The following is a 24,290-nucleotide window of genomic DNA, read 5'->3' as shown; positions in this document are numbered from 1 at the left end:
AAGTGGTATCTTATACTATATATTTCTTTTTTGTCTGGCTTCTTTCACTTGGCATAATTATTCGGAATCCATCCATATCATTACATGCATCAAATAGTTCATCTTTTTTTTTTTTCTCAATGGTATTACATTGTATGTGTTAAGGCAAAAAATATATTCATGACACTTGTTAAAAAACCAATGCAAGCTATTTTCAGAACCAACACAAGAGATAGAAGGGAGTATTGCAATGGAATTTTGTAGTAGAGGAAAGAAATGTGCTCAACACCAAACACAAGGAAAAGTAGAAATTTATAGTCAAGGAGCAGAGTGGGTTGTTAATGGATGGACACCTACTCGGAGGAAATATCAGAAGTAAGGGAAGATTCTGGGTACACTGACCTAACAAGATTTTTTTTTTAAGATTTATTTATTTATTCATGAAAGATACAGACTGAGAGAGAGGTAGAGACATAGGCAGAGGGAGAAGCAGGCTCCTTGTAGGGAGCCGGATGTGGGACTCGATCCCAGATCCTGGGATACCTCCCTGAGCCGAAGACAGGCACCCTGCCACTGAGCCACCCAGGTGTCCCAAGATTCTTGGTAATGGCAAGCCAAAGTGATCAGACTCCACCGTGGGAGTACAAGGGATGAAGAATTTAGTCAGATATTGACAGTGATCAGATATCAAGAGTGGGGGATTCTGGCTAATCTGACTTAGCAAGATTTTTGCTAATGTTGAGTTTCTGAGGACATACCCAAGCATAGAATAATATGGATATATGTGATTTGTTTATGCATATATCTGCACATGGGCATTGAGTGGCTTCCAATCTATGCTTATTGTAGGTGGAGTTGCTATGAACATTTGTGTACAAGTCTTTATATAGATATATTCTTTAATTTTATTGGGTAAATAAACACTAGGAAATAGAAGGGTAGATCATATGCTAGTTATATGTTTAAATTTTTAAGAAAATGCCAAATTGTTTTCCATATTGGTAGTACCATTTCCCATTCCTACAAGTTCTTCCATAACCTCACCAACACTTGGTTTGCTGGCCATTTTAACTTTATTCTAAGAATGGTGCCGTAATTTTATTTCCCTAATGTCTAATGATGCCAATAATCTTTTTTTCTATGCTTATTTGCCACGTATATACATGAATAAAGTGTATTCTTTCTTGAATAAAGTATCGCTTCAAAAATGCTTCCCGTTCTTTATCGGATTATATATTCATTATATTTTTGAGTTTTGGTAGGTTTTTTTTCTTAATATATATCCTTTGTTAGACCTAAGATTTGCAAATTTTTTTAGTTTGTGACTAACCTTTTCATTGTCTTACCATTATCCTTTGAAGTGTAGTGGTTTTCTAATTTGACTGAGTTCATTTTATAGATCTTTTTGATCAATCATGGTTTTGATGTCATACCTAAGAAATATTTGCTTACCCCACGATCATAAAAATTTTCTTCCATATTTTTCTTTAGTTTTAAAGTTTTAAATTTTTCATTTAGGTCTGTGATAAATTTCCAGTTTATTTCTTAATAAGATGATAGTTTAATTTTTGTGTATGCATATTTATTTATTCAAGTATCATTTGCTGAAAAAACTATCCTTTTTAAAAAAAATTGTCAAAAATTAGTTATTCATAAATGTATGGGTCTGTTTGTGAACTCTTTCATCTGTTTCACTGATGTATTTCTCTTTTTCTAATACTACATATATCCTCTTGGTAACTGTCAATTTATTATGTCTTGAAATGAGGTAATGTTAATCAACCAACTTTTTTTGCCATTTTTATGTATACAAAATATTTTGCATTTCCATATGAAATTTAGAATCAGCTTGTCAATTTCTAGGAAATGTCTGCCGGGTTTTAATTGGGATTACGTATAATTTACCAATTTGAGAAGAGATGACATCTCAATAGCTTGAATCTTACAAATGAATAGAATATATCTCTTTATTTTTTCAAGTTTTTATTAGTTACTCTTAACAAAATTTTATAGTTTTTAGGTTCTTGTACATATTTTTTATATAAGTTACTAAGTATTTATTTGTTGATACTACTGTATAAGTTTTCTTATATTAATTTTCAATTATTTATTGTTAATATACAGAAATTTTTATAGCAACCTTGTGTCCTATAGTTTTACTAGATATATTAGTTATCCTAAGCAGGTTTTTTTGTTTTGTAGATTCTATTGAATTTTTTTATGTAGAGGATTACATTATGTTATCTGAAAATAAATACAGTTTGATTTCTTCCTCCTCTCCCATCTGGAAAAAAAAAAATGTTTTCTTGCCTTATTATTCTGCCTAGAAACTGTAGGACAAATTTGAGTACAAGGGAGAGTGATCATTCCTATTGTTCCTAGTTTAATATCTATTCTGAGTCTTTATCAGGAACTGATGTTAGATCTTATAAATAATTTCTTTGCATTTATTAAGATCTTCATATGTGTTGTCACTTTTGTTTTGTTAATATGGTAAATTATACTGTTAGTTTTTTTAATGTTAAATTAATCTTTATTTCTGGGTTAACCCCCCCTTCATCATTATGTATTATCTATTTTATGCTTCTCAAATAGTCATTTATTTTAAATGTTATTGATTTTTCTCTATTGTTTTTTCTGTTTTCTATTTCTTTGATTTCTCTACTTTTATTTTCCTTTCTATACTTTAGGTTTAACTTTTTTATTGTTTTCTTCTAGTTTTTTAAGATGGACACTGAGGTCATTAATTTGAGACATTTCTTTTTCTTTTGTATCTTGTCTTATAGTGGCTTAGTGGCAAATTTTTCATATTTCCACTAAAATACCTGAGCTGTGTTCTGGGAAATGGTTAAGCTATTTGGAAACAATTTGATTCTTTGAGTTCTTCCTTTAAGTTTTGTTAGGCAGGAGTAAACCAGAGTTAGTCTGGGGTTAATTTTTATTTCTCATTGCTGAGGCAAGACTCTTCTAGGTACTCTATTCAGACTCCCTAAGAAGTGGAAAGTTTTCAAGTCTGGTTGGTATTAACAGGCACAATTCATGGACCTGTGTGAATTTTGGAACTCTTCTCTCTGATCCTTTTGTATGGCCCTTTCATCAACCCAAAGTTGCTTCAGATGTGTGTGCTTGTGCTTAGTACTTGGCTGACTATTCTAGGAGAACCCTTTGCAGATATCTAGAGTTCTCTTTATGTTACATTCTCTTCTCTGACACTCTACCCTGTGAGATCTAACCTATTGGCCTCCTTTAATTCTCAGCCCTACCCCTCTCAGGGAGTTGTCTAGGTTCTGTTGGGTTCTTTTGTACTTTGGTGCTACCTGAATCTCTCAGGCATTTAGCCATGGCCATCATGAGACTCACTCAGTTTATTTCCTAAGTTAATTAGGAATCATTGTCCTTTCTTACCTTATGTCCAATGTGCTGAAAAGACTTGTTTTATATATTTTATTCATTTTTTAGTTGTTTTATTCAGAAGATAAATCTAGTCCTTTAATATGGTCTAAGTGGAAGTTTGGTCATTACTTTTAAACTTTTATTGCCAATTCATGTATATCTGGTTTAGTTATTCATGGTGAACGATTCCTGAAGGAAAAACCTGAGTCTTATAGTTCTTTATATTCCTTTTGTAGTTCTGATAGCTTGATGAGTGTTCACTGGATGACTGATGATTCTTATTAAAGGACAGTGCTTATTAGTAATCATCTCATATTTTTGACCTGGTGATTTTGTTTTATAATACTGAAAAAATGCAGTTGTTTATATGAACTAAATGATCAGTAAATTGTGATATACTGAAAATATTAAATAAACACGTTATAAAAACTAATAATGATTCAAACAGTTAAAATAAACTATAAAGAATTTTATGATACATTTAGTAAGCTGCATCTTTTAAATGATGATTTTCATTGATTAAATGCAACTAATCTTAATCTTTAAAAAAACTTTTTGAAGCAAAAATAGATGTGGAGATAGAAATGTCTATATATTCATTTAAAAAAAAACATATATTTAAATTTATTTCAGGTGATTGTCAAATCTGGTCCAGGAACTTTCCTCAGTTTGGCTGTTTATGACAATTATATCTTCTGGTCAGACTGGGGAAGAAGAGCTATTCTGCGTTCCAACAAGTACACAGGAGGAGATACAAAAATTCTTCGTTCTGATATTCCACATCAACCAATGGGAATCATAGCTGTTGCCAATGACACCAATAGCTGTAAGTTACACTAGAAACTTAATGTATTTCTTAATTATATAATCTTTGCAAAAAATTATGTTTTCCAGTAATACTTAGTTGAATTTTTTTAACGTTCCTGTAGATAGTGTTCAGGATTTGCCTATTCAGTATATTAAAATTATCTGAAAGGCTCAAGGTAATTTCTGTAGTTCTTCATTTATCACCAGAAGAACAATTCCTTTTTACTTACTTGTTTCTGGAAATTTATTCTCTCTCACTCTCAATCTTCGAACATTCAAATCAAGTCGTTTCCATGAAAATAATACTTCTTGCTAAATAAGCTTTACATGTGGGTTGAAAAGTTCTTTAATCACTGAAATACCTACAAAAATTGCAGCTTAAGGCATCAGTATGTTTTTTTAGTAAAACTAGTTCATTTGATGCCATAGCATCCTTGACAAATGTTCTAGAAGATGTAGTGGCTTGTGTTGCAAGCTTTTCTAACGTTTTTACCTTTTATGATGTTTGGATTTTCCAAAGTCCTGAATATTCCTTGTTTATATCTTTGAGAGGGGCAGCCTAACAGTTTACTGTTAATCTAACAAAGAATAGAAATTCAATATAAAATGTTACCAATAGTCTCTTCATTGCAGGTGAACTTTCTCCATGTTCATTATCAAATGGAGGTTGCCATGATCTGTGCCTTTTAACTCCTAATGGGAGAGTGAATTGTTCCTGTAGGGGGGATCGAATACTGCTAGATGACAACAGATGTGTGAGTAAGTAAAGACAATTGAAATGTGATATGACATAACTACTCAAAAGGCATACATGGATATTGAAATTGTCTTGATATTCATGAAATTGTACTCTCTTCCAATCCTAGAGGCCCAGTTGGCATATCTTTCTATTCTAAAAAGAACTCAATTCACCACTCTACTTAGTTGTTACACCATATGATAGATAGATAATGATAACCAGAACAGTGACAAATGGTGTATCCCCTATTGTGGGCTGGAAGGTGTTTGATGAGTTAGAGAAATACCTGCAAATTATCTGAAAACTTGAGTTACAACTTTGAGAATTAAGTCAATAGCAAAATTAATTAAATCTGAAATAAACCAATATATAGGCAGTAGATCAGTAGCCTTGTAGTAAAACCACTCAGTCTGTCACAGTATGTAAATGAGAGAGAATGGTTCATGCAGCTTATTTGTAATCATTTCCAAACGGTTAATTAAGAATGTAACATTGCAGCCTTGCATGATGTTTATACCTCCCAAAAGGCATTACAATCTTTAATTAGTACCATTACAGTATACACTTATTAGCAGCTAAGTTTTCAAACTGTTTCCAAAATAAATAAGGGTTCAAGTGTTCCAATATTGCCATGAGAAATTAGCCAGTAACATAAAGAATGTTAATTTATCTTTAACATTAAGACTATTTGTGTATAAGAAAGACAAGAGACATCTTGTTGGAAATTAGTGAACTCGCTCTCAGGATGTGGCAATCGCTTTATTTTTTTTCTCTTTTCATCCATATCCTCATCTTATATCTTCATCTTAGAAAATCAACAGAGGTATATATGTCTACATTATAAAAATAAATATCAAATAGTATAAGTATATTTCATCTTTATCTTTAGTCTTTTTTTGGTCTTTATTTACCAGAAGGATCTTCTCTTTTATCTGTTGTGTACTTTAATACAAGCACTTTAACATCTTCTTCTTTACCTTGAAAACTATTGCACCTAATACAAGAATATAGACATATGTTTTCACTTTGCAATTTGGTACTACAACCCAAAGGGCACCTCTTAGTGAAAGAAAGGGCACCTCTGACTTTTATTTAAGACTGTGCCAAAGCAAACGGGAATGATGCAATTGGTCAGTGAACTTTAAATGAAGACAGCCAATTTTAATAATTCGAGCCTCAAATTCCCATAATTCTTAGTAACCTAACACTTCCTTGAATTGCTCGGGTAATTGCTTAAACTCTTTCAGTTTGCTTTTGTGGTTTCAGCTGTAATGGTCTGGATCTGATGCCATCTGTAAGCCTGGAGTGTTAGTCATGCATTAGAATCACTCATGTTTCTTTCACAGGTCACTACAGGCCAGTAGAAAACCAATGCCTCTAGTCAAAACAGCAAGGCTTATTTGTATACAGTGGATGCCTGTCCTTGCTCCAAAATAGATTAGATACATCTGTCCCTACTAAGCCACCTGCTTCTCTCTATTGATGAGAGGGAATGATTCAGAAAGAAAACTATCTTTTAAACAAGCACAGTTGTATTCACATGCAACTACAGAGTGATATTTGATTCTTCAGAGCTGACAGATCTTTATAGAAGCATCCTGGATCCATGGTACATTCATATTGAAATCCTGTGGCCCAGCAGAGAGAGATTGGAAAGTAACTTTTTGTCAAATCCATCTTTGGAAACGAAGATGTCTCTGGCATGTCTATATCCACATCTGAGTTAGTTCACCCAGAGCAGTTCGTGAATGTTAATGGCAGGGTTGAAGGGGGGAAAGGCACCACCCTCAGGACAAGGGAGGGAAAACCATGTGTTGTCATAACTCTTGACAAAAAGACTAGGCAATTCCACTTTACACAAGATTCCTAACCTTATCAACATCCACAACAGAAGAATAACAAATATAATTGAAGTAATTACATCATGAGAGAATTAGAGGACAGCTGAACCACATTTTTGTTTCTGCGAAGAAGCATAACACTCAATGCTAGTTCGAATGAACATACCTAAGCAACAGTTTTGCTTTTATAAGGCTTGATTTTATGTAATAAAAACATTTTTTTGTTGTGAATATTTTTTCCCTCAAAGTCATAATGATTATAAAAGCAAAATTTGCATCTTCAATCATAACAGTTAATTCTCATTAGAAGTGAGAAGTTAAACAAGATGTGTTGAAAGTAGATAGAATAAGTTGGGAACATCAGTAGCCTCCCAGTAAATGAATTTTGTTCAGTTCCTGCTTGAATGTGATCATGTGCAGCAATGTCAGTACCCTTCTTAATGCTTGTTCCTTTAAAGCTAACGATATTTTTAGATTTTTAAATTATTTGTTACTTTCTCTAAATTGACTACCTGACCAGTTGAATTTCGACTGTACCAAGATAAAAATGCCGTTGAAAGATTTTAATTAGAAGTCATCAGTAGATAGACCAATAGATAATCTGTAAAAATGAGATGCATTCTAGGACTAACAAAGAAATAAAACACTGGAAACTTCAAATAGTATGAGTAGCTGTGTAATTGAATATTTCTAAAATACAACTTTCAAAAGAAATTGATAGTAAATTATAAAATTAAGCTGTTTTCTGCATTAATAGAGATAAATGAATTCCAATTACCTCCAATATAATTAGTATGACTGGATTTCACTGTACAATTATTCAACAAGCAATGGAGTGAGTACAAGCAAACCAATAACACATGATGCAACCACAAAATCGAATTCTAAATGTTTACTGGTAAATCTATTATTTAAGAATAAAAATAGGTCCGTTTTACCCCAGATGATCTTTCTAAATAAGGGTCACATACTGGCATTCCAGGGATGAAACCTAGCTGTAGAAAGATGGGTGTTTGTTTGTTTGTGAGTACTTTGTTGCCATTGGTCTTTGCTCACAGATTGGGCAAGTCACATAAAAACTCAGACTTTTCATTTTTTACAAAAAATATGGAGAGTTAGAAGTGGGACATTATGACAGTGGTCATTTGGAGCCTATACACTTCTCGGGCACATGCTTTTCAGCTTGTCAGTCTCCTTCAGTTCAACCACAGTTTCCTGTGCACCTCAAGGAGTAGATGCTGGCCCAGTGTGCAGTTCTGCCCCCTGGTACCTCTCACTGTGGGTAGAACAAAAGGCCGATGAGGATACTTTTAGCAATTTCAGGACTTCTGAATGGGGAAAGCTGCTAAAGAGATTTCTTCCAAAGGTAGATGAGGAGGGAGATCAGTTGGAGGTAGATTTAAATAAGATGAATCAAGTCAGGCATTAAAAAATGAGAACTCTACACTTGAAACTAATATAACATTGAGCATCAACTATACTCAAACAAAAATAAAGAAATCAAAATGCTGACTCTGTGTACTGAAAAATATCAGTGTATTAAAGAATATATTATAGTTTCCAATAAGAAAAAAAAACACAAAAAGAACCTTCTCTCAATATGTACAGAGCTCATTTAACTGACTCTTTTTGACAATTTATTTTTAAGGTAGTTGCTAAGCAAAATGCATAAATATAGTCACCCAAATTTAAGCCCATCCTTCTTTTCATGCATATACAGTCAGAAAATAATTAGCAAGACATACAACTAAGTATAAAAGAAAAATGAAGTGAGGCAACTCCCCAAAATTTTAGAAAGGGAATGTGAAAACAGCGAACAAAAAGGTGTTCCTTTAATTTTTTTTGTAAAGAAATGCCAGAAACCCTTGCCCTTTATTTGATTTTATACTTTGATAAATTTTAGTTTAGTTTTATAATGAAGATTAAGGGAAACAGTTATCATGGTATGAGAAATGTTTGCTATTGAGTCAAAACATTGTCTTTTTTCCCCTTCAGCTAAAAATTCCTCTTGCAACATGTATTCAGAGTTTGAGTGTGGAAATGGAGAGTGTATTGACTATCAGCTCACCTGTGATGGCACACCTCACTGTAAGGATAAGTCAGACGAGAAACTGCTCTACTGTGGTAAGTGTCTGATATGTGATGCATGTTCACTTCTGAGAGAAGTTTGTAATTATTTTCATAATTTTTGGTTTGATTGTCTCCATTTCATTTATACATATGATTTCCTTAATGTCTCTCATTAACATGTGGCTATAAGGCAATTAATTGAATTTGGCTTTGTGTTCTTGTTCAAATGGGACTTCTTATGTCCTATTTGATACCTACCATAGTCAGTGAAGAATTTCCTCATAGCCTTCCACCTACAAAGTACAAGTTTAGATGCCACCGGGGCCTTTCTTTTAAGCTGTCTACTTATTCATCATGTAGTGATAGGTTTTAGGCTTACATTCTTAAAGATGGAAGGCAGAAATATTAGTTATTGGTACGTACTGTAAGTTTACTCTGCAGCAAAGTCGACCAGCAGTTAATGATAGCATGTTGTTGAATTGATATCAAAGTGTTGTCCCTATTCTTGTCTCCAGGATTGGCTCAGGGTTAGTGTCTTTTGGTACAAAGGATGAGTGCATTAGCCATCCTCCCCATCAAGGATGGAATTCCTCCAGCTGTGTCTCTGTAGGTGGCACCAAGTGATGGTCAACCTTTCACCCTTTCTTGGGAGTAGAGATTAGCTTTTTGAACCCAGGAGGCAATTGATATTTGTCTTCATTACAACAATATTTCACCTGGAAACTTCTGTGTGTGTAATCATTGATAGTTACTGTAGAACTGTTCGGGATTTTTTCTAAATTGGTATGATTTATTTTTGCGCTATAATATTAGAGTATTGGCATTGTATGCTCTGTAAAATTCAAGAATCTGTATCTGGAATTGCTGTATCTGGTGTCTGCTTTTCTCCTTTGTTCTACTATCTGGATAATAATTATACTTAAATAATCAAAGAGTAGTTAAAATAAGAGGAAGGTAGAGTTTGGGAAATTTGCAGGCAGTTCTCTCATTCTTTTATGTTGCAGAATCACACGCTCTCAGTTAAAATGATAGATGTAATTTGCCCTGATTGATCTGAAACTAAAATTTTAATGAATTTACCTCAAATGACATATTCATTTAAATGAATGGTTATACCCTATACTCTGTAAAAATCTTGAGGCATATAAAAATAGATTAATAATCAGCTTGCAAATTCGCATTTATTATGAATTGTCTTGAGAATATATTTCACATTATTTTTACCTTCTGAGAGTAAGGTAATATTCATGTGAGCAGGGATTGGCAACCTTTATCTGCCTTTATCTGCAAAGGGTTAGCTAGTTAAGGGTTTTAGGTTTTGTGGACCAAAAGTGCTATCTGTGAAATATCCTCTATTTAAAAAATAATTTTTAGAACTATTTTAAAATATACAATCCATTCTTAGCATCAGAGCTATACAAAAACAGGCTGCATTTGTTCCTGTGAGCTACAGTTTGACAACCCTAGGTGTCGATTCTAGACTTTAGAATCACACCTGAGGTTAAATCTTTGTTTCAAAACCTACTAGTGTATGACTAGTATGAGCAAGGGTACTTCTCTATATTTTAGCTTCTCCCTACAAAACAAACCTAGTTTGAATATTAGTTTAGAGCACTGAATAAACAAATGTATGTTTACATTTGCTCTGTATAGAGCCTGGCACAAAATTAGTGTTCAATAAATGGCAGCTATTATTACTGTAAGTGGTACCTTTTGCCTGAAATTGGAAAATGTCAGGAGACTCTCTTTAAGGTAAACAGAATTTAGAAGGCAATCATTCTCCTTAGGAATTCTGGTAGACATTTTTAGATGATTTGTAAGAGAAATTTATGGGTATTTAGGTAATTCTCTGATTCACTTATTCAGAAATACATGTTTTGCTACTATTTTGTCTTCTTGTAAAAGCCTTATGAGATGCAAAGGAGATAGGAAATAGGTGTTGAGAGTGTCTTATGATTCTTGAGGTACAGACTTACTTCTAGAAAGTTGAATATATGCTTTTTTTCTGTGCTGACACAAATATCAGAAACAATAATATGGGTATAGTATCTCCAAGTATGAATCACTGAAGTTAAAGCACTTAGTCTAAAAAGGTCTTTAATGAATTAATTACTTTAATGCATGAATATTCTAATCCAGAGTTTTGATACTGCACGGCACACTTTTTTTTAATAGATCCAAAATCCATTCTGAAATAAGAACTCATCTGTTATTTTCTTTTTTTTTTTTTTTTTGTAAAAATATCTCTATAAGACCTCCAAATATGTTTCTACTTTTCTTTATAAGAAAACAGAAGCTGTCGAAGAGGTTTCAGGCCTTGCTACAATCGTCGTTGCATTCCTCACAGCAAGTTATGTGATGGTGAAAATGACTGTGGTGACAACTCTGATGAACTGGACTGTAAAGGTAAATGTATGTGGCATCAGCGGAGGAATATTCTTATGCTAAGTGTCTCCTGAACTTTTCCATAGTGTGTTCCTGAGAGCACAGTGGTTTCTACCCTTTTGGTATGTGGCCCCTGCTGATAGAGATGGACCACACTTCGGTAAATATCTCCAAAAGGGAGTTATTAGAGTTCATTGAAAATTATGACTATATTCTCTATTCTGGTTTCTATTCCTTTGCTCACCTCAAAACTCTTGTCATTTCTCATCTCTTCAGTTCTACTGCCTTATTTATTGTACATTTGTACCAGAATGTGTACTACTGAATGTACTGCTCCAAAAAATGCTCTCCTTTACTTCTCAATTCTGTTTTTTCACATGACCTCATCATTTTCCTAGCAGTTGGACAATAAACCTTGGTGTTATCCTTGATTCTTCTTTCTACCATATTTTATCACCCATCTATCCATATATCAATAAATCATCCAATATTTCTTTGAAATATCTTCCCTTTTAATCTGCCTTAAGCCTGGATTAACATAGTAGTCCTTTTACTAGTCTCCCTGTCTCTACTCTTTAGTTAATTCCAGGGTTGTTAGTCATGCTATGATGTTTTATTGAACGTGTTTTCAGAGTGCTTACTGGGACCAATCAGCAAGCCAGAGGATCTAGGACAGAATCTCAGCCCCAACAAGATGCTGTCTTTGGGTAAAATATTATCCAATATATGCCTCAGTTTCCCAAGCTGTAGGAAAAGAGGTAATAATTTAATGAGTATACTAATATTAAATAAACTCAGAACAGAATTTGGCATATAGCAAATGCTATGTAAGCATTCACTTGTTTTTTTAATCACGGCCCTGATAAAGATTCACAAATGGAGTCTTGGTGTTTAGAGAATAACAAACAAGTTTTTTAGTCTGACATTTAAGGCCTCTTAAAATCTGGATCCAACGGATTTTTCTAAATCAATTTCCCTTTAAAAATCTTCATTCATTGAACACATTTCATTGGGTAAAATGCATTAAAGACAGACATAAAATTAATAAGTTATATTAATGAGTTCAAACTCCAAATAAAGACAGTTATTTAAAGATATGAAGGTGTATATCAGATGTAATGATTGCACATATAAAACTATAAGTTTTTTTGGGGGGGGAGAGTTGGAATAAAGTATAAATAAGGTAGAATGATCAAAATATAAGGTAATTTCAAGTATAAATCCTAATATTGAAAGCTGCAAATAATTTGATATGGTTAGAGCCAAATGGCATATTGGCAAGTGGTTTGGAAAAGAAATAAGTCAAGTCAGAGAGAGGAACCAGTACTTGATGTTGTTTTTTTGATACCGTTTAAGGAGCATGAACTTCACCTTGTAGTCACTAAAGAGTCACTGAAGGTTTAAAGGAAACCCAATACAATCTAATTTACATTTCAAAAAAGGGGGGGGGGACTGTTTGTGCAAATAAAAACTATAATGGTGAGATGAGAAAGATAAAACCGGAGGCTATCAGAGCAGCTAAATCTAAGAATAAAAAGGAGAGAGACAGATACACAACAGAATTTTTAAAGGTGGTATAACAGGCCATCCTGGGTAATAAACAGAGAAAACATAGACATAGAAAGAATAGACAAGTTTCATGAACTGTTTTCTTCCCTGTTTTAAAACTATTTGTTTTTCATTATTTTTTAAATTTATGTTTGTGGGTTTGTTCATGTGGGCTCAGGGATAAGATAATAAAGATGGTTTGCATTCTGAGAGTGGAGTACCTGTAGGCATTCAGATAGAGCTGCTCCAAAGACATTTAGGTAGATACAGATCTGGAGCTCAGATAGTAGATTAAAATAGGAGTGTTGAGTTTGGACTTACTACAGAGAGAAAGCTCATGGATGTATAGAGTACTAGTCGTTGTAGGAGAGTACATTAGAATTACCTATTGAAATAAAAAAAAGACACTAATAATATAAAAATGGAGAAATTGACCAATGGAGTAATGGAAAGATCTTCATGAGAAATGTATTGTTATTATTTTTTTTAATCAGTTAGCATTTTAAGGTGTTAAGGGAAGGCAAGAGGGCAGGTATAGGTAGGCAGTCATTGAACCTGGCAAATAGGAGATAATCTCTTTGTTACCTTCATGCGAGTCAATTCAGTGGAATGGTAAAGAAAAGCCAAATCTCCTTGGGTTGGTGCAGAAAATGGATGGTGAAGGAGTAAATACAGTAAGACTTTTTTTTATAAAACATTGATGGTAAAGGAAAGATGTGAAGTACAGATGCTATGAGAAGACGATGCAAAGTTGTGGAAGAGAACAGAATGTGTACAGATCATCTTATAGCTAGAAAAGTTTGGTTTGGAAGTTACTCTGCATCTTAGACTAAGACATTGGCCAAACACTTGAGTAGCTCACTAGCTAAGGTTGACACTGTAGTGTAGGAAGAGCCAAATACTTTTGCAGATTAAATCAGCTGTTATTTCATATTATCTATAAAAGATTAAAAATGATAAAATATAGTAAGCTACAGGGAATAAGTGGAGGGAAATGAAGTATTTGGAAGAAAGGAGGAAAGCAAACTAGAAGTTAGAACCCCTCCAAAGGGCATTTTTTATCAGTTATTTACAAGCAGGAAAAGAGAATATAATGAAGACGTTATAGGATAACTAGGATAGACGTTATAGGAAACTGGGATAAAGATAAGAATATCAAGCTAGAATGTGAAGGAATGGAACAAAAGATACAGAAAGCAGATTTTAAAACAAAGGTCATAAGAGGGACCATGGAAAGTGAATAAGTTACAGTGGATTTTCTTGAAAAAAAAAAAAATTCAAAGGTGATAAATAAATTAGTGAATTTGGGTTCATGAAATATAGCACCCACCACCTGGTAGGTGTATATTGAATTCTTATGTGGTAAGTGAAAAAAATAAGTCGTCCAAAAAATATAGATAGGTTTTATCCTGCCTAACATCGTCAATACCAGCTGCTGAATAACAATAAAAATAACTCAAAATGTTATTTCCCCTTCGTAGGCTAAACTCTTGATTTCTGGGTTATAGCTAGCTCAGCCAGCTCCTTGGGCAATAACTACTGCATTTGTGAATCAAGTTTCTGTTAAAACTTTTATTTTGTTGTAAGAGTAGTGTAAAACTAATAGCAATCGGATACCTTAAAACAGCAGCAACAACAAAATGTATGCCTTGAAATTCATCCAGCAGAATGTAGGACATTTAAACTAACAGTGTGTGTGGAAACTCAAACATACACCATATTACTTACTAGAAATTAGTAGATTTAAGTGGGCTCTCTCTTTTAGGAGAAACAAACGGGTGGCTTTTTAGATGAGAGATTACTTATTACAGTTATATCTTTTGGATTTGAGTTTTCTCACAAATTTGTTCACATGGTGTCCTTGTCAGTCACATTTCACATCCTAGGGGAGAGATTTCTCTGGGTCCATATCCTATAAGCCAGTTTATCTTATAAATCAGTAATTCAGATGTGTATCCATGCAGCAAATGGAACCTTACAGTATCTAAAAGATGATGAAGTTTGAAAAGAAGGACGGAAGGGCTCGAAGACAATGGAAAAGGAATTTTCTTTCCAAGTGTTTTCTTCCAGATAGTCCTTCTCTGTTTCTATCATCCATACAACATGTACATGCAGTCCTTTGTTGTATATCTGTGTGCAGACACACACACACAAACCACTTATTACTTTTTAATGTAAATAAAGACACGAAGAATTTAAATTAGTACAATAAAAAGTCAATATATATGAGAGAGTTTGATAGGCTATGGAGAGAGGCTACAGTGGCATCATCTGTAAATTATTTGAAGTACTATTGCACTTTTATTTCTTTAGTTTAGATGTTCGTAATAATAATATTAGTATATTAATTATATAATTAGTTTATAATATATCAATATATTAATATTAATATATTAATTAGTTTAGATGTTCATAATAATATCATATTAATTGTATGATTAATAATATAATATGATTCTATTATATTAATAATATTTATTATTATTATTATTATTATTATTATTCCACAAGGCAGAGTGGAAATGGAAGTTACAAGGAATCAGTTTTGGTTTCTTCTCCATTTGAAGGAAAGCACAACCCTAAAGCCTTGTAAATCTTTTATAACTGCCCTGAGAGTTTTAGACCCCAGGCAGTCTGGCGGGGTGGGAGCAGAGGGGGATATCTTGAAGAGTTCTTCAGAAAGTTTGTCACCCTGGTTTCCTCTTCCAGTGTGTGAGAGATTGAGTGAATAGGTTTAGGAGAGCACATAATATCCCTCCTTCTCTCCCTATTGAGATGTTTCTAATTACTCCCCTTGGGAAGTATCTGAACTTGCCCGGATCACTTGGACACCTTTAGGAGAACTGGAAAGCTAAGTAGTTCCAAGGCTACCTGATAGAGAGGAAACTGGTCTTAGTTTTTTGTATTTTTTTTCATAAGTTCAGAGCAAAACTTTGAAGATTCCACAAACAATAAGCAAAAGAAAAGAATAAGCATGCCTATAGATGAAATCATCATTCCTTCTGGGTTTGCATACCCTTAGAGCCTAAGCAGTAAATAAAATAAAAGATGTGGCTTAAGAGTAAACAAAAGAGACATGACAGCAAATTTAATGCTTGCCTCTTCTTTTCTTTTCTTTTCTTCTCTTTTCTTTTCTTCTTTTCTTTTCTTTTCTTTTCTTTTCTTTTCTTTTCTTTTCTTTTCTTTTCTTTTCTTTCTTTTCTTTCTTTCCTTCTCTTTCTTTGTCAGCTGCCCTGTGCTGCCACTGGGCAGGGAAGTTGGAAGAGAAAACATTGATTTAAGTTATTTATAAGAAATGTCCTAAAATCACAAAATCAATGTTATACCTTTCCTATCTCATTAAATCTTTTTACTGACATGGAATCAAGAAAGTGGATGCAAGAAAAATTAAGAAAGTATGTGAGGTAAAGAATGGTTTTACTTTCTCTTTTACTGCTGCTTTGATCCACAGTCCCTGTCAGATCTTCCTTTGTAGTATCTTATTGCTATTCCTGGGGTGGCTCTGGTATGTTTTCACTCACATTTTGTAGGCTTACTTTTTCTTTTGGACTATCTGGAGGGAAAAGTCTTGTATTTCTCACTTGGATTATCTTTATTTGGACTGCATTATTTTCTTTTCTCTCTTTTTCAGGACTTTAGCCTGAGGAAAAATTGTCAGAAAGCTTTCATATTCACTTGACAAATTAGAGATTCCAACATATTTCTCCCTCAAAAATCACCCTAAGGGTGAAACAAATTTCAATACTTGACTGACCAAAAAAGTGAGGAAGAAATATAGTTGAAGGAACATAGAGGAAGAGGTTTTGGCAAAAGAGGTATTTGTTTACCTATTTAATACGGTTCCTGCGTTCCCATGGATTTCTCCTATCTCCCTCTCCTTCCTTGCCTCTAAATGCTGGAGATGTTAATCCTCACAACCATCTTGCCACTGCTACATATGAAATTTTGCACCCACTTAGTATGTCCCATTGCAATGTGACTTAGCATTCTATTTAACCCTCTGGTGGTTTCCATACTCTATATCAAGTCACAGACTCTGTGAAGAGAGGATTTGAAGTAAAGTCTTCCTATTTGCATCTTGCATGTATTCTAATAGGCCTTCCCGTCCTTCTCGCCAAGATTCATTAGCCCTATTTTTAATTGGAAAATGGTAGAAAAACACATCCTGCAAATATTCTACTCTCTACTCAGTCCTCCTGAGCCCCTACCTCACTCTTACCCCATGTTCTTCTTTTAAATGCAACTCTTAACTCCCCTTTCCAACTTCACAGTTATAGTTTCTTTTCGTCTACTCAGAATTCCTTTCCTTTCTTTCTTCTTCTCAGAATTCCATCAAAAACTGAGTTCCACTTGCTCCACATCTCTACTCCTCTCACAAGGCATTCTTTACATTTACTTCCGCCTGAGGGCCCCAGTACAGTCTTTGAAACACCATTATTGTAATATTGCTGGATCTCCAGCCCTCATAACTATGTGAGATGCTATCCTCATGTTCATGGGAGTCATGATTCGCCTCTTCACCCTTTCTGCCACCAATCCCCACTCGATGGACTCCCTGCAATGTACACAGAAGATTCTCTGTGGCAGTTTGGGGAGAGATGGAGATGATGTAATGAGTTGTGACTGTCCCCATGGGATCCTTCTGGTATTCTTAAATTCTAACTGTAAGTGTAAGATAGAAACTCAAGGGAGATAAATCTTTGTAGACTCTCTAGGAACATTACCATGGTCTAGAATATTGTTTAACAGGAGAAATGAATCCTGTCTTCTAAATAAAAGGATTATAAGGAGTCTTCAGGAGCACAATGTCTTAATAGGGGATTGCTAATAGATAGCAAAGTAAGAAACAAAACGTAAATGCTTGCCATGATTATTTTCTATGTTATGTCTTTTATTTACTGTTTCTATTGAAAAAATATTGAATGTAAAATGTAATAGAAAGGTATATGGAAGAGATTTTGCTTTTTTAGACATAAAAGAAGAGTATCTTTTTTTTTCATGTTTGGAACAGTGTATTTATCTCTAGTCATAATAGCATTATCTGTTTTATAAGATAAGATGTTATTTTTAATGAAGAAAACACTGAAGCAATTATAATTCAAATTGTAAATAAAACATTTATTCTTCTAATCATCATTTAAGCGCAAATAAGGATACAATTGCAAGATACAATTAAATATAATAAGAGCAGTGCATTATGAAATACAAATGACATACACACCCTTGAGTAAAATTTGCATATTTTAAGGTAGCATTTTAACCATTTACAATTGATATAATTTCTATTTATAATTAAATAGGGTCTTTAAAATATCAACACTAGTAAAAGTGGCATAATCAAAGAGCCCTTCAGGTTGTACATTTACATAATCAACCTGTGGAAATTTGAATTTGGAATAAAAATCTCACCTAAGCTAATCTAATGTACATAGCATGTCATGCACCTGTTCACAACATATTGCTGGAAACCATTATATGGTAATGAATGTGTGAGCAAAGTAGAAAGGAATATATGATTAAGCATAAGCTATTCTGTATAAGGTATATATAATGACAGCAGCATATTGAAACTGATTTTCATCTAAGCATAGCAGAGGATCGTAAAGTCATACTTTCTAACAATAGAGACAAGTCATACCACATTTATGTTTCTTTCATGAGACATTCATCTTTCCTATACCAAATGTTAGTGATATGGCCATATAAAGGAGGATAACATAGCATGGAAGGCTTTCTACATTGCTGAGCTATTTCCTCTGAGTAATAAAGCAAATGTTCAGTGGTTTCTCCATCTCAGTCTCTTTCTCTGACTGTCTGTCTGGCTCTTTTTATCAAAGCAGGGAATGTTCCACTTCTTTGCAACCAGATTGGGATTTCCTTGTACTTCCTCTAGACATTTGCTTAGTGTTATAACCTTGTACTTTTGAAGTTGGAAGGAAAAAGAATTTTCAACAACATTTGATTTTTTTGTATGTTGGCTTGGTGTTGGACCGATACTGTCATGGGAACAAGGCACAATCCTTGCTTTCATGAAGCTTACAACTTAGTGTGGGAGCAGATACACAAACAGGCAATTGCAATGAACTATTGTAGGTACCACAACAGAGGAAAGAATATGGTACAAGGGAAGACATATGAGGCATCTAACCCAAGCTTGGGGATGGAACTGGGAACCATGGATCAAGTTTGACTTCCCAAAATTAAAGCAAAATAAAGCAAAATTATATAAATTAGTTAAAATTTAGATCTTGCTCAAGTTACACTACAGTTAGGTCCCAATAAACCCATAATAAGTTGAAAATATTGTAAGTTGAAAATGCACTTATTAACCTAACCTACCAAATGTCTTAGCTTAGCCTAGCCTATTTTAAATGTACTCAGAACAAATTACATTAGGCTATAGTCAGGCAAAATCATCTAACACAAGCCTATACTAAAGTATTGCATATATTATGCAATTTAGTGACTACTCTACTGAGAGTGAAAAACAGGATGGTGTCTGGGTAAAGAATGGTTGTAAGTGTATTCATTGTTTACCCTCGTGGTCACACTGCTTACTGGGAGCTGTGGCTCACTGGTGCTGCACAGCATCAAGAAAGAGTATCTTATTACATATCTCTAAGCCAGAAAAAGATCAAAATTCAAAATCGGAAGTACTGAAAGCTTAATGGCTTTCCCACTACAACAAAGTCGAAAAATCGTGCAGAACCGTGGTAAGTTGGGGACCATCCGTACTCAAAATATTAGAGCAAGGAGTCACTTTTGTCTCATCTATCCGTTTATTTACATCCCTGTCTTTCCAGTTTCAACCTGTGCCGCTGTTGAGTTCCGTTGTGCAGATGGAACATGCATTCCAAGATCAGCACGGTGCAACCAGAACATAGATTGCGCAGATGCTTCAGATGAAAAGAACTGCAGTAAGATATTCCATTACCTTTTGTTTGTTCATCCCTGGGTACCTTTGGCATTCCGTCTAACACTGCCCAATGTTTCACTGAACCTTGCCCAGCGATGATATGTAATTAACCCCTGTTGTGTAGGATAATTGCGTTTCTATTTCTTCAAATGAGGTTAACGTTTCTTGTTTCTGTGGCCTGCATAGAAGGCTCCTAATCTTTGCAGATGAGGTGTTTTTCATTTTTCTATTTGCCTCCTTGTAGATAATACAGATTGTACACATTTCTATAAACTTGGAGTGAAAACCACAGGGTTTATAAGATGTAATTCGACCTCACTGTGTGTCCTGCCAAGCTGGATATGTGATGGTTCTAACGACTGTGGGGACTACTCAGATGAATTAAAATGCCCAGGTAATTCTAGAAAGAAAAAAAAAAAAAACTTACCTTGAGCTTTAGAGGCTCATTGTATAAAATAAACTTATTAAATATGTCCAGTGGTTAGGATTAAAATTTAAATGATGAGTAAATTACAAGGGATCATCCTGTTCCAAACATGCCCCTTGATCTTTTTTAATGAGTTATGAAATGATACTCAAGAAATCTATTCTATATTTGGATCTATTTCCTTTTAAGGTTCAGTTCATGATTAATCCTCTTAAAGTTGATGATTAAGTCTTAAAATTTGTGATCTCTAAAGTTGCCAGGGAGGTATTACATAGTGAGAAAAAACTATGCATACACTAAAGGGAAAGAGAAACATTTCTTACCACTAGCTTTACTCAATGCCATACAGCTTGTATTTGTCATGTTAGACTGTTTGATGAAGTTTACACAATCTTTTGACATAGTAGTATGGGGTAATAGCAATTATCACTGAGTCAGGGCCAGAAAGGCATATTTATATCTGACTTTTAACCATCTTTACATACATAAATTCTAAAAGTGTCATTTGTATTCTTAGCAGAATGTTTTCCATTAAAAAGTCATGATCCTGTTCTTTCAAATTATTTCAGAAAACAAATGAAAAAAAAAAAAAAGAAAAGAAGAGTGTTAAATTACTGTAACTGGAAGTAGATATGATTTATAGGAAACTATTAAATGTGTCCTCATACTATATTTCTTTCTCCTTATCCTGCTGCTCCACTCACTTTTTCCATGTTTAGTTGACATATAATATATTTTGAAATATTTTAAGAAATTATATTCGTAGATATTCTATACAGCAGCATAAACACGTGCACACAATCTACTGTGAAATACCTATATTTTTAATTCATAATCTATCACCTAATTGGGCAATAGCAGATTCCTTTTATTTATTTTTTGTTTTCGTGCGCAACAGTGTGTAACATTCTATGATACCATTTTTGTTCCTTCTAGATTTGGAAGGCTAGCTGCATTGTAGAAGGAACTCAAGGACTTTTCTGGCTTTATGAAGAATTTTTATATACACTGGGGACTGTGGCTCACCACAACTCTTCCACATTATATTTCTAATTAAATAAAATATTTTAAAAGAAATATAGTAGCATTGATTTAGACTCATGGAACCTAGGTGTCTAGATTCTTAATCCATTATTCTTTCTACAACAATTATGTACCTCACAGTAGCTATAGTTAATTTTAAAAATTAATATGAAGGTAACATATAGTGGATACCCATTAAACTTACATATATATAAAAACTTATTATATATCGCATATAATATATTATATTAATATAATATATTATACATAATAATATAACATGACTGTGGTCTTTATATATTGTTAATATTAATAAATTATTTTAAAAGTTAACTTTTAAATAAATAACTTTTAATTTATTATTACTTAAATTATTATTTAGTTAAATTATACTATTAACTAAATTAACTATTAGTTAATTATAGTTATATAATTAACTAATAGTTATATAATAGTAATTATACTATTAACTATTAACTTAATTATTATTTAGTGAAATTATATTATTAAATTTAGTTAATACATTATTAATTTATTAATTTAGTTATTTAAAATAACTTTTAAATAAAGAATTGTGATTATAATGAAGAAGAAAGGGGAGCTCATGTAGACTAATAAGACAGGTAGATAGACAGAAAGCCAGTAGTGGGTCAGTCTAAATACCTTAGTTTGTATTGAGGCTAGTCCTAAGAAAAAGTAAGACATAAATCACAGGACTTTTGGGTTTAGTGGTGAATTTTGTCAAAAATTTTACTCTCATTTTTAATCTACAAAGTTGACAGTTGAAAAGATATAATGAAATAATTATCTTAATACAGCTACAATGGATCATTGTTGTGTGATTATTACAGTGTGAATGGATTATTATAGTGTGATATATATACTCTAAAATTTGCTTCCAAATTGGCTCTGGACCAGTCAGTCTAAAACTATGTAAACCTGATGGTGCAAGGGAACTGATGACATTCAGTTGAGAAAAATCTAATATTTTATATGCAGCCTTAGAAGTCAGAATAATACAAAACTCTACAATCTAAAAATATATATATATATAAAATAATTTTACATACAAATACATATGATTCTCATGATATTTCTCATGATTAACAGTTCTAGAGATTCTATTATAAGTTGTCTTTCTTTTTAAAATAAAGAAGGCTTGTATAAACCTCATCAAAGCATGCTCAGATTATAGGACAGTAGGAGCACCATGCCCACACTTTCTCAGTAAAAATCCATTAATCTTTTTATGTTATTTATTTTTATGAATATAGAATTACAGGCATTTTCCACCAAAGATGCTTCTTTGGCCTTAGGCTCATTCACTTTATAATTGCCTCAGTTATTTTATTTAATTTATCTTAATGTGAATCCACATTATTTGGATTTAACAAGTTTTTTCATTAGTATCTTCCTTCAGATCCAGGATCCAATCCTAGATCGGATTTGATTATCATGTCTTCCTTGTCTCCTCTGGTCTGTGCTGGGGTTTTTGTTGTTTTTTGTTTGTTTGTTTTAGCTTTTCCTTGGTTTTCATGACCTTGACCCTCTTGAAGAGACCATCTTGGCTCTTTTTTTTTTAATTCAAGTATTCTTATTTATATCTTCCAGTTAAGGAATATTACTGTTTTATTATCTACCTATATTGTGGAAGTCTAAGATTAATTCAAATTATTTGACATTACATTTTGTATTTTATCACAGTTCAAAACAAACACAAATGTGAAGAAAATTATTTTGGTTGTCCTAGTGGAAGATGCATTTTGAATACCTGGGTATGTGATGGTCAGAAAGATTGTGAGGATGGACTTGATGAATTCCACTGTGGTGAGACATTATATGTTATTCTATATGTCATATTATTATTCATATGCCAGTGTTTTATTACATAGGGCTTTTATATAAAACATTACTAATTAATTTTAACAATTATCATTTTTATTAGATAATACAAAAATTAACATAGAGCAGAAGAACTTAAAATGAGGAATAAGTCTCCTGCCCCAGACTTTTCTTTCAACTTTTCCTGCTTTTGTTAGTGGTTACCTTCATTGGTCTAAATGATGTACCTTTATTTTCGGGCCTATTAATTTAAAATGTTAACATATTTACTTTCTGCAATGAAAAATAAGGATTTAGCTCCCTACTTACTATTGACTAAAATTATTCTAAATGTTTCTATTAATTACATGTTTAGCTTTAAATAGTACTTAAATTTGTATTTCCTCAAACTCTCGTCTTTCACCACCTGCCTCCTAATTTCTGTGTGTGTGTACACTTATTTTACTTGGCAAGGCAAGACAGATTTTTAAAATTTATTTTATAGAATTTATGGATTTTTTTATTTCTAGGCCAAAGAAATTTCCTATAGGGAAAGAAAACATATATTCACTATTTTCATTTAACACAAATAACATACACTATGGTGAATAGTCAAAATAGAAGAAAAGATTAAAAATGGATCCTCTATGAAATGTCAAACTCCTCTAAAAGTAAATGTCATCTTGAAATATGAAGGTGCATTTTGTTTGATTAAGATGCTATATATCTTTACATTAGAGCCAGATTGTGAACAGGATTAACAGAGAACTTTACAAATAGTTTATGTAGATTCATAGTATCTGGATAGGAAGCCATTAGATGGTTGTATTTTCTTTAGTTTCATTTTTTCCAGTCTTTAGTTTTTCTAAATTTCTCTCTTTTACAAGTATCTAAGTGAATATTTTAAATTAAGATACAAGGTTTAAAGTAGTCTATAGCATCAAAATCTAAATGTTTATTTTTATTACAATTTACATTTGTAATAGCTGAATTTGGAAAGATATGATTTTTGGATCTTGTCTGGTGATGCTGAGTGGAGGGATAGGCTGAGGGTGGAGGAGAACAATCATAAACCTCACCTTGGAATTAAATAGAATACATTATTATAAATGAATAATTTGGTAATAAAATAAAAGCCACCTTACCAATGATTTTGGATTATTATTAGTCAGACTTTAGTGTCCTCAAAAGAAGTAAAAATATCTAAGTGTTTAGTATGTATGGATGTGAAACTGGTGACTTGTCATCAAGCTACACCTTCTTAGTCACCCCATCATTAAGAACAAATATATATGCTGGTGAATATATCATATTGTAATTTTGCCTATGACACATTTTTTC

At 33.0% G+C, this 24,290-nt stretch overlaps 1 protein-coding gene across 10 annotated transcripts in view; it reads left to right on the top strand.

Annotated features, from left to right (window-relative positions):
- Window positions 1-24,290, top strand: part of LRP1B (LDL receptor related protein 1B) — a 1,828,472-nt gene that overhangs the window by 1,539,756 nt on the left and 264,426 nt on the right. For all 10 annotated transcript variants that reach the window (XM_077861563.1, XM_077861564.1, XM_077861559.1 and 7 more), the window contains 7 exons: window positions 4,006-4,198; window positions 4,813-4,938; window positions 8,755-8,883; window positions 11,116-11,235; window positions 19,566-19,679; window positions 19,923-20,072; window positions 22,833-22,955. In XM_077861563.1, coding sequence (XP_077717689.1) covers window positions 4,006-4,198; window positions 4,813-4,938; window positions 8,755-8,883; window positions 11,116-11,235; window positions 19,566-19,679; window positions 19,923-20,072; window positions 22,833-22,955 — 955 coding nt within the window. The remainder of the gene's footprint in view (window positions 1-4,005; window positions 4,199-4,812; window positions 4,939-8,754; window positions 8,884-11,115; window positions 11,236-19,565; window positions 19,680-19,922; window positions 20,073-22,832; window positions 22,956-24,290) is intronic.

This window comes from Canis aureus, chromosome 20, assembly GCF_053574225.1.
Source record: "Canis aureus isolate CA01 chromosome 20, VMU_Caureus_v.1.0, whole genome shotgun sequence".
Lineage (NCBI taxonomy): Eukaryota > Metazoa > Chordata > Mammalia > Carnivora > Canidae > Canis > Canis aureus.
This window is presented reverse-complemented; position numbering and strand designations above follow the sequence as displayed.